Source organism: Falco punctatus (genome assembly GCF_963210335.1).
Source record: "Falco punctatus genome assembly, chromosome: 10".
Classification (NCBI taxonomy): domain Eukaryota; kingdom Metazoa; phylum Chordata; class Aves; order Falconiformes; family Falconidae; genus Falco; species Falco punctatus.
In genome coordinates, this window is record NC_137590.1 from 35,960,809 (window position 1) to 35,975,275 (window position 14,467).

General features: G+C 45.4%; 1 protein-coding gene across 18 annotated transcripts in view; it reads left to right on the plus strand.

Moving 5' to 3' along the window:
- BRSK2 (BR serine/threonine kinase 2) overlaps window positions 1-14,467 on the plus strand; it is a 316,099-nt gene that overhangs the window by 267,787 nt on the left and 33,845 nt on the right. For 11 of the 18 annotated variants that reach the window (XM_080405930.1, XM_080405931.1, XM_080405933.1 and 8 more), the window contains 3 exons: window positions 3,114-3,179; window positions 7,154-7,177; window positions 13,008-13,068. In XM_080405930.1, coding sequence (XP_080262056.1) covers window positions 3,114-3,179; window positions 7,154-7,177; window positions 13,008-13,068 — 151 coding nt within the window. The remainder of the gene's footprint in view (window positions 1-3,113; window positions 3,180-7,153; window positions 7,178-13,007; window positions 13,069-14,467) is intronic. The other 7 variants (XM_080405932.1, XM_080405925.1, XM_080405922.1 and 4 more) reach the window with 2 other exon arrangements.

Genomic DNA, 14,467 nt, shown 5'->3' on the forward strand with positions numbered 1-14,467 from the left:
ACTGTGGAAGTTCACTTCTGTGAACCATGGAAGTTGCTCCCTCCATCCATATGACTAGCCTAAGGGAAGCACAGACATTTGGGTTCATATTTGCATAAATCAATCAGTATAAAAGAACGCTTCACGTATATGTACGATGATGCTGCTGTAACTTCTGTTTCAGCTTTATGACGTGATTATTTTGTTCAGCTGTTAAGATCTGCTCAAAAAGAGCCTGCTGTGCTCAGAAACTCCCTCTGCTGATTGAGAACTGGGTAAAAACGTGAAATAATTTCATGTCCAGAGGCCCCTAGTATTGCTGGAAAGTTTTGCTGGCAACTGTTACAGTTCTGTCTACAGTGAGGAAAAAGTGGTGATTTCCAGAATCTGCTAGGACTTGCTTCAGACTAGCTACGTGGCCTTCAAATACTCTGCCATAAAGATTTTTCATCGCAGTGTAGGTTGGAAACCTGTCTTGAATAATTGGTTTGCTTTGACGTGGAGGCTGGGCAAAGGAGATGTTCAGGACAGGGTGTGCTCAGTGTTCCTTACGGGCCTCAAAGGGATGAGGATGAACAAAACCGACAAAGAGCCGCTGCCTCCTTACTGGGCTTGCAGCGTTTGAGCTGGTACCTGGCAGGTGCACAGGCCATGAAGCTCCCAGAGCCACCCAGGGTGAATCACTTTCCCTCGCCCCAAGGCTGCCTGCGAGGCTCAGCGCTCTGCAGAGCTTACAGCGAGTGTCCAACTGGGCGGAACAAACTGGGGGTGTTAGATTGATCCCCAAGTTTGCTGAGAGCTGGAACCTTCACTTCCAGCTCTCAGCCTTCACTTTGGATTCAGGAGTCTGAAGAGGCAACGCTGTGTCTTGCTGTCCAAAGTATTTCTTTTGCTTTTAAATGTCTTGCTCAGTTCTGCACACGAGGAAACAACTGAAGTCAAAAGGTCCGAGATGGTTCAGAGCAGAGACGTGGCCAGGCTACGTATCGGTAGAGAAGGACTTTGGCTTAAGGAGGAAGCAAAACCTGCCAGGCACAGAAGAGATACAGGGCAGTGCATACCACAGCTCAGGGCTGGCCGTAAAGGTGTGATGGAGGGTGGAGAAAGGGACGTATTGACACCGTGATTGATGACGATGGGTTTAGTAGTGCTTGTTTTGGAAGGGGTTAAAGGGAGGATGTTATTTTACTCCATGTGTGAGCTTCCATAACTCATACCATCCACATCCACAGATGACAACGGCACATTTTGTGTTGCTGGCAGCACAGTCGTTTATAACGTGAACTGGCTTCATTAATGAACACCACTGCATGGGGGTTGTCTGGGGACGATGCATTGCTGATGGGGCACCATCTGTCAGAGCCATCAGTAACAAAATGACAAGTGCCTTCCACCAAGGGGGGGCGGGGGGGGAAGGGTAATGGCTGGTCGCATGTTATGTCCATGAAATGACCCACTGACGATGGATTTTACAGCAGTAGGGCTTAGATCCCAGGGGTGGGTGCTCTTTTAAGAATGACATTCTTTGGTCTCAACAGATGACTCCGCAGTGCTTTTATTCTACAACACTGGGAAGACAGGGAGGTGGACCATGGAACCAGGTCTCCTGTTTAGACCCAGATGACTTTTGTAAACATCCAGAAACACAGAGCCATTGCTTCTTTCTTGAGCTGACAGAGATACTCTTCTAACCAGTGGGCCAAACACGCCCATGTGTCTTGTGATTTAGTCCTATTGTCCTTTTTCCCAGTAGTAAACAGATGTTTGCTTGCATAATGGGGATTTATGTTATGACCTCTGGTATATGTGTCTGTGTGATGAACTGTGCTTTTGGTAGCCATGAGGGAACCCAACAAGGGTCTGGTCTTGGCTTGTTGAAGGGCACATCTTCCCAGTGAGATTTGAAACTTGGCAGCCTTCAGCCCTACAGGCTGAGAAAGTATGAAGCGAAAAACTTGGTCCTTCAGTGACTTAGTTTTGGCTAATGGAGCAGGGCAACTCAGCACAAAGGCTGCTCCTTGAGCTTACAGGCTCCTTGAAATGCTTGTGCTGACCTCTCCTGTGTTCTCCGTTGGGTCTTCGTACAAGGCAAAGTTAGTATGCACAAACAGCAGCCACCCTAAAACTGGTGACCAAGTTTTGTTAATTCTTGGTTTTCCCTGCTAGTTGTCAACTAAACGGGTTTATAACTACCTCTTAGTTGCTTCTGCTCTTGTGGTATCCACGCCTCTCAGACTGTCTGGTATTTCATTGAAAAGTCAAGAGAAAAGAGGTAGATTCTGAGCTTAGTTCAATACCAGCTAATTTGTCCCTGGTGCCAAAACCACACAGACTAGGAAGAATTCCATGGGAGCTAGCCTCCCCCAGGGATATGCCAGAAATTTTCAGCAGCTCTGCTGTGAGAGTCCAAAAACTGTTCTAAAATGGGCTTCATTAACTATTCATTTTCTTCTGGTTATTGAAGTGGATAGCTTGCATGAGAGATCAGCTAACATTAGGAAGCAGTGTTCTGTGAAACAGCGAAGCATATTACAGTGAAATATATTACAGAGAGCTGCCTCTTTAGCAAAGCACGGGGAATTTTGCTTCTAAGCTTCAGGGATTCAGACCCAAGAAGGGCATTTCTCTATACTCTGAGTATAGGGAAGAGAGTTGGGACTAAGTGGTAATGGACCCTACAAATTAGACTACAGAATGGATTACCGTTCCTCTAAGAGGCTCTGTGGTCTGATTTTAACCTTTTCCCCGATTGTGCTTAGCGTTGAGGTCTTCTAGAAAAGTCTGAGTAATGAGCACTTTGCAATTTGTGCCTTCAGGCATGTTCTATTTTCCCCGGACAACGTGACAAAGTAGATGGTACCTGGGTTTTCAGTTGTGTAAAGGAGAACAGAGTTTGCAGGGATGTGTGGGGGACGTCATCTTAGACCTCAGAAGTCAGGGGGAGATAATGAACTTCAGCACTGTGTGTAGGCTGGAGCCATAGTTGGAAAGTAAAAGAAAGGTTTGTTAGAGAATTGCTTAAAAAGGGGAGGAGGAGGGGTTGGGGGGCTGGGTGTCCAGCATTGCTTCAGGTGACTCTCTTTTATAAATGTCCACACCAGTAACTCTGTTTTCTCGCTTTGTTCCTGCCATAGTAAAACAATGTTCAGTAAAAGCCTGGATATCTCTGAAGCCAATCCCAAATTCAACAAAGAAGAAAGGTATAAACACTGACAATATGTTCCTCTCCTCTACCTCACTGCTGAGACCTTAAAGATGCAGTACTTACCTTCTCCCTGTGGGGACCCAGCCGTTCTCTCTTTAGAGACAAACTCAGAGGGTGGGATACTTACAGCCCCGCACTACATGTATTTTTCTATAGCACTATTCATTTGAGGCTGTCCCAAATGCAGCTTTTGACTGTACCAAGGTTTTCTGCCCCTAAAATTTCATCCTACTGCTACCTCTGGTTCGGTTCTGCCATGAGCGAGGACGCCCAGGGCAGAAGACATATTTGCTAAGACTGCTTTGGGAACGACTGGAATATAAAACACTAGAAAAGCCCCGAGTGCCTCGCTCCCAGCACTAGAAACAGCAGCACCACTGAGTCAGTGACAGCAATGGTAGGAAACCTGGGAAATCCTGCCCGGCAGAGCACAATACTGAGTGCCTGTAGGTGAGAGACAAACTCCTTAAGATTACCCTGGCTGCAGCTGCACCAGAGAACACCAGAGGAAAAGGTGACCAGAGACAGATTTCGGAGGATGATTCCAATCGAGCAGTTCAAGTGGCAGACAAAGAGTGACAGAAAGTGTAACTCCCAACTGTGAATAGAGGCACAATGGAAGACACGCAGGCCACCAGATTTAGGGAGTTCAAGTGGACTCATGTGGGCCCAGAAACAACAACAACAAAGTTTAGACTTTTGGGGAAGTTTTTAGTTGACCTGTTCCTAAAATTTGAGTCTCAGGGGAAGAGAATTTTTCTCTAATGTTAAAACCTGGCATCCCAATGGATAATTCTTCATCAAAATGTAATCCTTATACATTTTGGACAGACACTTAGCTTACTGAATGGTTAGGAGTATTCCATATGATTCAAAAAGGGGGAAGCAGTAGGTTCTGTAAAGGAACCTCTGGACTGGGCAAACGTTTCTTCTTTCCATTTCCCCTTCTAACAGCAACTTTCTATATAAAAGGTGGCTTTTAAGCCTCAGGAGACTTGTAGGATGTGTGAGGGACAGCCCCTGTGTTGGCCTTTTGCAGGCCGGGGCAGCCCGTTGTGGGCAGTGTTTCAGTTCTTGAACCCGCCACGGTGAAGAACGTCTGCAGGAGAGGCTGTGCCCGGCGCGGGGCGTCCAGCACCCTCTTTAAGATGCCGGGATAGGAACAAGCGTTGGACCCGAACTTAGAAAGCTCCCAGTTTCACAGCCGTGAAGAAGCAGTGGTGATACAGTCTCTCGTGCGTGGGCTTTCCTGGACTGTTACCACAGACACAGGAATTCCTGTTCCTTTCTCTGATTCCCCCGATACATAAATCCTGTTCTTGACCACGTGGCACTTCTTGCATTAAAAGTTAAGTCTGAGACTCCTCCGAAGATGAGCTTTTCCACAGTAATTAAAACTCAGGTCCAGTAAGAGAAGTGCAGAGATGATACCTGTGACAGGAGAAGGGGCTGCCAGCAGATGTTCCCAGCACCATTTGTTGTCGCCCTGTCCCACTCTAGCAGCTGCTGCAGCTGTGGGGGGAGCAAAGGGAATGACCCTTCAGTAACCGCTGGGGGAACTTCAAAATACACACGGACGTTTTGTGTTCCCTCTCAGAGGTGACACTGGTCAGAGTCCGGCAGGAGAAGGTTAGAGCACTGCACAGGGGTCCCCCAGGTCCTTCTCTCTGAAGGACCACGCTGACTTTTGGAGGACCACGTTTGCTGTGGTCTTGCCTCCCTCCCACTTTGAAGAGTTAGGATGCAGAACCTCAGTGGTGGGCAAGTGAGAGGGCCTGGACTCTGGCTCTGTGCACAGCCACACGGCAGCAAGGGGTAGGCAGCAAAGAGGACCCCAGCAAAATGGGGCCAGCTAATCATGGTGGCCATTAAATTTTTGGCCAGTGTTTAATTATCCAACTTTATGATGTCTTTTTTAAAGGAATACTGCATCTTTAAGGGTCCCTTCCCTCTAGATGCACATGGTTGTCTTAGTAGCTGAGGCCACTGTCCCTTTCTTTTTCTTTTTCTTTCTTTCTGACTTTCTCTTTCACCCCCTCTTTCAGTGCTTCTCTTCTTCTGTATCTGGGTTGCTGCAGCTCCGTAGTTCACTTGCTTCAGTATTGTAGGGAATGCACATGTCTGCGCTTCTGGGTCTATTGTGTCCTGGGATTGTTCATTTTTTTAAAACCTCATTTCCCTTTTCCTTTTCCCTATTGTCAATTTGCTTTCCATTCTCTTTGTTAACCTCTTCAGTGCCTTCCCTGTTGGGAAAATGACTTGAAAGAAAAATTAATCAACCTTCTTGCACCCATTCTATTTACGTTTTAATATTCTGCATGTGTGAATATGGGTGTATTTTCTGTATAAATATACACACACGTTCCAGTATACAATGGGTGTCAATTTGCTCTTCTCAGTTACATCACTGTAGATAGATTTGTACAGGTACAATCGAGGACAGTGTATGTCCCTGAATATATACATATATATGTATTTGTATGTATATGAATTAGATCTTACCCAAATTTGCACTCCAGGCCGAAATATAAATGGAGTGTCACTCAAACACATGAAAAAGAACTTAATGTAATGCTTCTTTCCACTTCTCTATCAGTGCGTAGCACAACAACTTTTTCTTTCTATTCTAACTATGTTTTAATTTTAACTTTTCTCAAAACTGCCTTGCGCTGCCCAGCCCAGCATTTGCAGTGTTGATGTAACTGGAAGCATGGCTAGTTGCACTGAGCAGGAAACTGTGAAATCTACTGGGCATATATTAAATTTGGCATTTCTGTTGGTGACCGTCTTGTGGAGAATGGATTTTCCTCACCCAGCCAGAGGTAGCTCTGGCAGCTTGGGAGCCTGTTACTGAAAATGGAAAGAAAGAGAGAGAGAACGAGACAGAGAGGAAAAAAAAAGCGCTGCATCCAACTTGAAAATAATTTGGTGTAAGAACACCCGAATTTTTGTTATTTCTAATCTGATCTTTCTTAATGTGAAAAGGTGGTGACGCTTTCCTGAGTTGGCTTACCTGCACCTCTGAAAACTTAATAACCTGACTATTCTTTCTGATTTTGAATGCTTTGGTTAGTAGTGAAAAATTAAGAATACTCAAGTTTTTGATTGTCGCTAGGTTTCAAAGTCAACATGCCAGAGATTCATTCTGCTTTCAGAGCTGCTGTTTCAGACTCTTTTCAGCACAGCATTGATTTATTCTCCATTCACATTTGAAAGATTTTCTTTGCAACCTTTAAGACCTAGAGACTGAATTTATTTTAAATGAAAAATGAGATCCTGGAGCACAAGATGGCATCCACAGAGATAAGTGCTGGGTTGCTGAGCTGGTATGTTCTAGCTGATCTGAATTCCTGACTATAAGGCCATCATGACTAATAAGCCAGTCTCAAAGCGGATTCACAGCTTGAGCTACAATCTTGTACCCTGGGCTCCCAAGCTGGCTCAGAAATGCATGCTTTAATAACCAATACGTTTCACAGTTCATTCGTGGCAAAAAAAGTACTTCTTACCAGGCCAGCTTGGGGGACAGAGGGACACAACACGGAGCAAACTGGGGACAAAAAGAACAATTTCCTTGGTAACAGTCTGATGTAACTGTGCCTTATGTGAGAGGCAGAAAAGAAATGCAGCATGAAGTATGAACCCCATTGCTCTGCTGACTGCTTGAATTGGGATTTGGCTGGGAATTTTTTTTTACAGCCTCAGTATGTCCCTCTCCGTACTCCCCAGTGCCAAAGTTGGATGTGTCTGCAATATTATGAGCAGGACAAAAGTTGTTTTCTGGTAAATGAAACTGTCCCCCTAGTGTTCCTGGTCTCTGAAGATGTAGGCACCGGTGGCAATAATTATGACCGTTCAGTTCTCCGAACAGTATTTCACTCTGCTTTTCCTACTCTTCTCTCCACCTGCCTCCGCATCCCTCTCTCTTTCTTTCTCTCTCTCCTTCCCTCTCCGTTTTCCCTTTCCGAGGATGGCGAGTGCTGATCCATTGGGGTAAGCTCTAGTTTTGGATTATTCCTGTTGCGGGACCTGTTGTATCTTGTAGAGAAACTTTTCATTTGCACTTTACAAATACAATACAGGCTGACACACTTCAGTGAACGAGGTGTTACACAGGGAGAGAGAGAGAGAGAGATGTGGGAAGAAGCATTTTTGGTGCTTTTGTGTGTGTTTGTATGCTTTTATGTTGGAGTCACACTCCATATAATTTACTTTTGGGTTCTCTTTTGTTCTTTTGTTTGTCTCGATGTCTCAATGTCTGTGGGCACAGAGAACTATCCTCAGACACTGTGCAGGTACCAGGACACCCTCCAAGAATGAAAACCCCTTCTCTGTTTAGCACTTTTTGTATCTGTTTGGTACCCTCCAGTTAATTTTTATCCTAATTTATTCTTTTTTCTTCTTTTTTTTTTTTTTTAAGATGAAGCTGAATCCCATCCGTGTTATTTAAAAAATGCTGGGTATTCCCTCTCTTTTTAGTATATGTTTTCATAAGAGGTGAACAGATGGCCCTAGAGACACACACGTCTTCAAAGGTCTTTACTTTCAATAAAGTGGATATACATACAACTAGGAATGCAGTCACGCTTCAAATTAAAGTTCCATTTATAAGTACTTAACAGAAGGAGAATATTTCATTAGTAAATGATTTAATAAAAACATTGTAATAGATCACTACAGACTCCAGCAAAAGCTTATTGAGAGGATACATATTGAGAAAGCTAATTAGCACCAGTAGCTTCTCATGTTTGTAGCGTGCTTTACTATCTATTAATTCTTTCTAAACCACTTATAAATGGAACTTTAGTATAATTGGCCAATTAAGGAAGGTGGTGCTGTTCAACATCACCCTCTGTCTGCACTAAAAGGAAGAAGAGGTGTGTTACCAACACCTGCAAGTCCTTTCTCTGTACTATTTGTAAGGCTTCATCTTACAAGTGGTTATTATCATGAGTAGACCTTCTGACCTAAGCATAAGTATTCCCAGTAAGAGCTGTTACAGTTAGTATTATTTGCACAGTTGGGACTGTTAAGTCACTGGACCATCAGAGGCATTCTGTTCGTATTCCCTGGATCAGAGAGGAAGGAAGCACAGGTTGTATCTTTTAGACACCCAAGAGTAATAGCGATGAAATGCTGTAACACGCAACGCCAGGCTGCTCACCTATCGCAGGTTAATTCAGGTCATTTTCAGGGGTCTCATACCCTGCAATACGGTTTAGAATTTTTTGGTTTCATTTGAGTGAGCAAGCAAAGAGGAGTATCAAATTCCACCCAATTTATGCTTGAAGCAAATAAGAGGTTGGCTGGATATTTTGGGAATGACTTTCAAAACAACACGTGGAATCAACCCAATTCAAAGTTTCTAAGGCATTTCACCCAGGGACACAAGCCTGATGCATTACTGCACGCTGCATGCATGCTGCAGGCTGCCCTCCTTGGAAGCATGGCTCCAGCTTGGCCAGCTAAGAGGCTGTATCAGCGTCCTGGTAAAACTGTGCTGTGAAAGCAGGTTCTGCTGGGACTGCAGCAAGCACAGACACACACCCCCCGCTGATTATAAGACAAATTTCTGTGAGACGGTCGTTCAAGGAAGAAACAAATGCCAAATCCCACGCAAACGTTAATTGCTGGCTGTGAAGCCTTCGTACTGCCCTGGTGTGCACCAGCAGCTGCACTGGTTAAAGCACCTGGACGCTGATGGAGCGAGGGGCGCGCTGTACGGGTGCTGGGGGGTGCGGCTGCCAGGCCAGCTGCGCTTTTCCTTCTTGTGTTTCTCTCTGCCTGCACCTCAGCAGCGTGAGGCTTCAGCCCTTCACCTCTCACAGCTCTCAAGAAATGCTGCCATTCTCTGAAACCAGCTGGAAACTGGATTCCAGCTCCCCAGTTTCACCAGTAAGAGACCACTGGTCTAACATGAATTGGGCCTCACATGGCTTCCCCTTTGACAAGCAGCTGAGTAAAATCAGTAAGAAGCTGCTTTAAAACAAAGGACCTTTTGACTTTGAGGTATCACACAGATTGAATAAGGTATAAAATCATCACATCTACAAAGCACAGCCCACACAGGCACATTTCGTCAGTCCTTGGCCTCTCTCTTTCATAGCTCAGACGTCTCCAGGTTATTGTCAGTCCGTGAGAGGGAGGAGCAGCCTGCAATGGTCTCAGTGCCCACCCTGTGGTTAGAGTGTCTTCTACATCCTCCCCCTCCTAAGCCTTGGGTCTAGCTCCCTTCTGTTTGGGTTTTTTCCACTCCTCTCTCCAGGCTTGGCAAAACAACTGTGTCACTTTGGAAGGGTCTAAAGAGCCACTTCTTGGGTCTCTAAACCTGGCAGGTGTCTTTGAGGGAATGCTCTTTATCCGAGCAACTGCACTGACTTCCCTGCTTGCAGTTTCAACAACTTTTTGATGGCTTCCTTCGAGTTAGTGCCCAAGCATACAGCAGTGCAAAACACAGAGAAAAAGGAGCCACATTGCAATGTTTGTAGTTTCCTAGATTGTTGCATTTAGTATGAAGTTATTGGAATAAGTATAGATTTAATGCTTCCAATGATATGCAATGCCTATAGAGACACATAGGATGTTACTTACTAATAGATACTTCCCACTGAATAAATGTAGTTTGTAGCCACAGAGATAAGATGATGTCATATTTTTCTCCTCATTCCCCACATAAGATTTTCCAGGGTCTGCCATCCTAATGTGCTGCCTGTAGGGCCTCATGCTTTCATTTTCTGGTGAGAGGGATAAAAATTTAAATTTTCTCTATTTTTTCATTACAGTGTTTCAGCATAATGCAACGTTTTCATTACTTTTGGCCCTGTCCCAGTTCTGTCCACCTGACTCTGAGATACAGGAGCAGTGCATGTGTGTGTGGTTTTAAAAAAAAAAAAAAAAACAAAAAAACAAAAAAACCAACAGAATTCTGGCGTTTTCCAGCTAAGATGATCTTGCTGGGAAGGACAAATCTGTCATTTTTGCTCGTTAGCATTTCTGTACTGGAGTATAGAACCTGTCACTGTACTGAGATTTTATAGCCAGCTTGGGAACTGTGTCCCACTTGTAAAGGTAAATTATGGGAGATTTATTAAATTGAAGGAGATGCAAGGAAAAGCTCCTCAGTCTGGGTGTCATATCCCATACCAGCACTCTCTGGTAAAGGGGAAAAGTTTTGAATATGTACAGCTCTCTTTTCACTCCAACACTTAAAATTAACCCGGGATCCTTTAAACTCTTTCCACTGCTCCTATATACCATTTCCAGTGTGGACAAACTAAAACTTGCTATAGGGCTTACTTTACTTCTTACATATTTTGCATGTAAATCAGCAGCAGAGATAAAGCTTGTTTGATAGCAATCATGTGGATACTGAATGCATTTCCAGGAGGATTTCACACTAACTCTCTCTTCTGTCCCCTACCTCAGGCTCCTAGGCTGGATGAAAACACAGTACACAACAACCCTTTTTTCAAATATTGCTTCCAATAAGGAACTGGGAGTTGGGAGGTGGGGCCTGCCATGTTCTGCCCTCCATGCGTGTGATCGTTTTTGTAAAAACATAGGAGGCAATGGGGTTGGGAGGGGAGAATTCAGGACTGTTCGAAACACCTGATTGCAAAAAGGAAATAGCAGATTGGAACTTTTAATCAAGTATCCTGGAGTTCAGGTGAGTGTGAGAGAGGACTTTCCCACCACTGTTGAGAGTTGGTGGGAACATCTCCTAGTGGGAGTTTAACTCCTAAGCAGGTGTTTAGCTGCATTGCTGGGCACCTAAATGCCTTCCACATTTGTCCAAGGTAACCTATAGGCTCCTCTTGTAATTTATGGTTTGGAAGAAGCTTTTTCTGATGACTCATACGAGGAAGACTTTAACTACATGGACTTCCCATACGCATGACACATCTGTGTTGCGCTCAGCTACGTCAGTTACAGGAGAGGCACGTAAAACAGCCTTTTGAAAGTGGGGCAGACGGTTCTCCCCTCAAAATTACTTTGCATAAACCTTTATGAGTGCCCCAGATCATGATGGTACAAATTTAGGTTTTATCTAGTGCAAAAGAATGCCAAGACTGAGCTTCTAGGTTTTGACTGCTGCACTATGATGGGCAGACTGCAGCAGGGTACAAGGACGAACGTAGGTGGGGAGTTTCTGCGTAGAATGAGTGCCCCAGATTTTCACAGCGCAAATTTATATTTAATCTGGCAAAAAAGCATGCTGAGGCAGGGCTTCTGGGTTTCACCTGCTTACTGGGATGGACAGACCGCGATGAGATACAAAGACAACCATCAGTGAGTAGTTTCTGCAGAGGATACAAACAGAGAGAACAGGACCAGCCATTGTGTTCAGTTGTAGCTCGCTCTTCCCTTGGAAATACTTCCCCTTGCAGTTCACATTTTTTTAGTAATACTACTACTCAAATTTATTTACTAATATATCAGGGACACCATTTTATAAACTGATTTTTTTTGTTTGATTCTTCTATAACAGTAGAAGAGAGTGAACTGAGACAATTTGTGTTCTCAATGCGTTTATGTATAAACTGACATGAACTCTCTGACCTATGTCGAGTTTAAATATGTATGTGTATACACACGCATATGTACACACATGCACGCTCGCACTCTGCTTTCCGAGCTTCTACAGGATTTCACCTTTTCATGTTTGTTACCTGAAGGCAAGTAATTGCTTTCACGGCTCTTGCTGCAGGTGAAACGTTGGTAGGTTTGCTACGTTGACATTGCATGGTGGTTGTTGGACAACCAGGTTCTTAGCCAGGTCCTCTGCTGTCAGATGGTTCGGTCTTCAAGGTGACTTTCTGTTTGAAAGGGGTAGGAGGCAGCTGCCCGTGGGGCTTACTCGGGCACAGTCACACAGGCGGGTTTTTTCCCTGCTGGGCAGGCCTCCTCCTGGAAACTTCTGCTGCTGAGATGTTTGTGTGTTGGGCCTGTCTGCCCTTTCGGCACGTTTAGCATAGCCCATTCCTACATTTTATTGTCTACAGCTGATATTTTTCATAGGCGGCCTTCGCTGGAGAGCGTAAGAGCATTACAGTGTAGGTGACCTTGTCAGCAAATAGCAGGACGGTTTATTCTCCCTTGACTGGCCTCTTTTTGAGGGCACCTGGGCTGTTATCTTGATACCAGTCAGGTCACCAACCACAGCAGAACTCGTTACCCATCGAGCAGACCGGGCAGTGGGAAGTCCTGCTGGAGAGGGGAGGCCTGAGCTCTATCGGGGGGGGGCTGGCAGGGGTTCCCCCATCGAGCTCCGTCGGTGGGGGGCTGGCAGGGGTTAAGCCAGCACGGGAGCTCATCCCGTAGGAAATGACTCTGTGCCTGGGGCATGGAGACCTGGCGCTTTTTTCTTCATATCTGGAAGAATCCCCTACCTTTGTGCCTTGTACAGACGGTGCTTTTCCATGTTGCTTCTGACAGAGAATGCCTCATTCTGTGTTTACCAGCACTGTGCGGGAGAGAATTCTCAGCACCAACACGGATGTCTTGACAGTCCTGTTGGAATCCAGCAGCTCAGCTTGCACAGGTCAGGCGCAGTAGCTTCCAGGTGCTTGATGACCAAAAAGAAGGTAGCGGCTCCCTTAATGAAAAGGGATTATAGTGTCCTCCCTGAGCAGCAGCGCTTCTTTGGCTTGAGGGTGGGGCAGCTGCAAAAGGTGACAGTAGTGAAAGGAAAGAGTCCTGTGCTTTTCCAGTGACAGCCTCCCTCCTCCTCCTCACTTCATGCCTGTGCCTGTGGTGGCTGGTGTTCAGGGTTCTTACCTGTCCAAGTGTTCTGAGGGCTGTTTTCCTTATTGTGTCCATCCAGGTCTCGGTCAATCAGCGGAGCGTCGTCTGGGCTCTCCACCAGTCCTCTCAGCAGTCCAAGGGTAAGTGGTGCCGCTTCAAGATCTGTTAGTCCAGTTCACTCACACATGCTTGATGCTTTTTGACGTCTGTTGCTCCAGAGCTGTGGCTCTTAGCTGGGATGTTTTGTTTTTCCTTGGCAGCTTGTAAATTTTCATGAGTGGTGAGGGAAATGCTATTTACAAATACGAGCAGAGAATTTCTCACATGTTCCCAGCGCTGTTACAGGGGTCTGGCTGTGCCCTCGCCCTTTTCCAGTCTCATCAGCATGCAGGATAACGTGGCTGTGACTAAACACCGCCAGACCCAGCCGGGATCCGTGTGCGGCGTGGGTTCAGACCATGCACCAGGAAGGGTTTCACCGCTGTCTTCAGTCAGGTCACAGTAGAGCGCCAAACCATGCTGGTCACAGCCAGCTGGATGCTCTTTGCCTCAGAATAGCTTGTATTAGAAAGTCAGAGAAAATAGGTTGTAGAAATTTGAGGGCTAGCAAATTTAAAAGGAGAGGAAGAAGCTGGCTAATTAAGATGAGAAAAGAACACTCAAACCCCTCTAAATAAGGTACTTTCACTGCCCTTGTTCAGTATACAGCCAGCTAAATACAGATACTCGGCCAGCGCTGATCCTCAGCTAGTACAACACGTGCTTGACAGTACACCTGTAGCAAAGTCACTACAGTTTCCTAGTGCAGTGACAGAGGCGTCCCTCTCCTTGGTAACTCTTTAGGGATAAGAGTGAGCATTCCTCGTGTCTGGCGAGGCCATTTAGTCACCCCAAGGCTGCAGTGCTTACAAAAGTCGAGGCCTCATCAAGGAGCCTGGGGGGCTGTGGCCGTGCAGGTTACCCCGTTGCCTGGCCGAGTCTTTGGAGGATTTCTCCACACTTTTCATGACTTCAGGAGAAGATGCCATCCCCCCACTGGAAATGGATACAGTGTTAGGGTACGGATGCTCTGGATCTGTTCTTAGGTATATGAAGGTAACATCAGTTTTCCAAGTGTTTAACATTGTAATTCCCCAGTAGCATCGTGTGTAATTCTTCTGCATAAAGACACGCTGTCAGCTGTAAGTTTACAGACTGATACAGCTTCCAGCTCCTTGCTCGGTGGAACTCTTTTCTGAAACACATTCTGGGTTTGCATCAGTTGTTACGCTGTTTTGCAACTGGCATAAATGTGTTTGTGGTCTCCTCTGCATCTTTAACGGGCCAGGAACCAGTGAAGATCCATTTCCTTGTTTCTGCACTGGGACTCCTGGGTGTCAGTGGAATGAAGCAGGAGCCTGAGAATTCTTACACCACTGCAAAATGTACTGAAAAAGAGCATGGAAACAGTTGTGTGCACAAAATAAGCATCCAGTGTAGCAAACCAAAATCTTAATCTCATTAATTGATCTCTTGGGATCAATTTCTGGCATCTCAGTA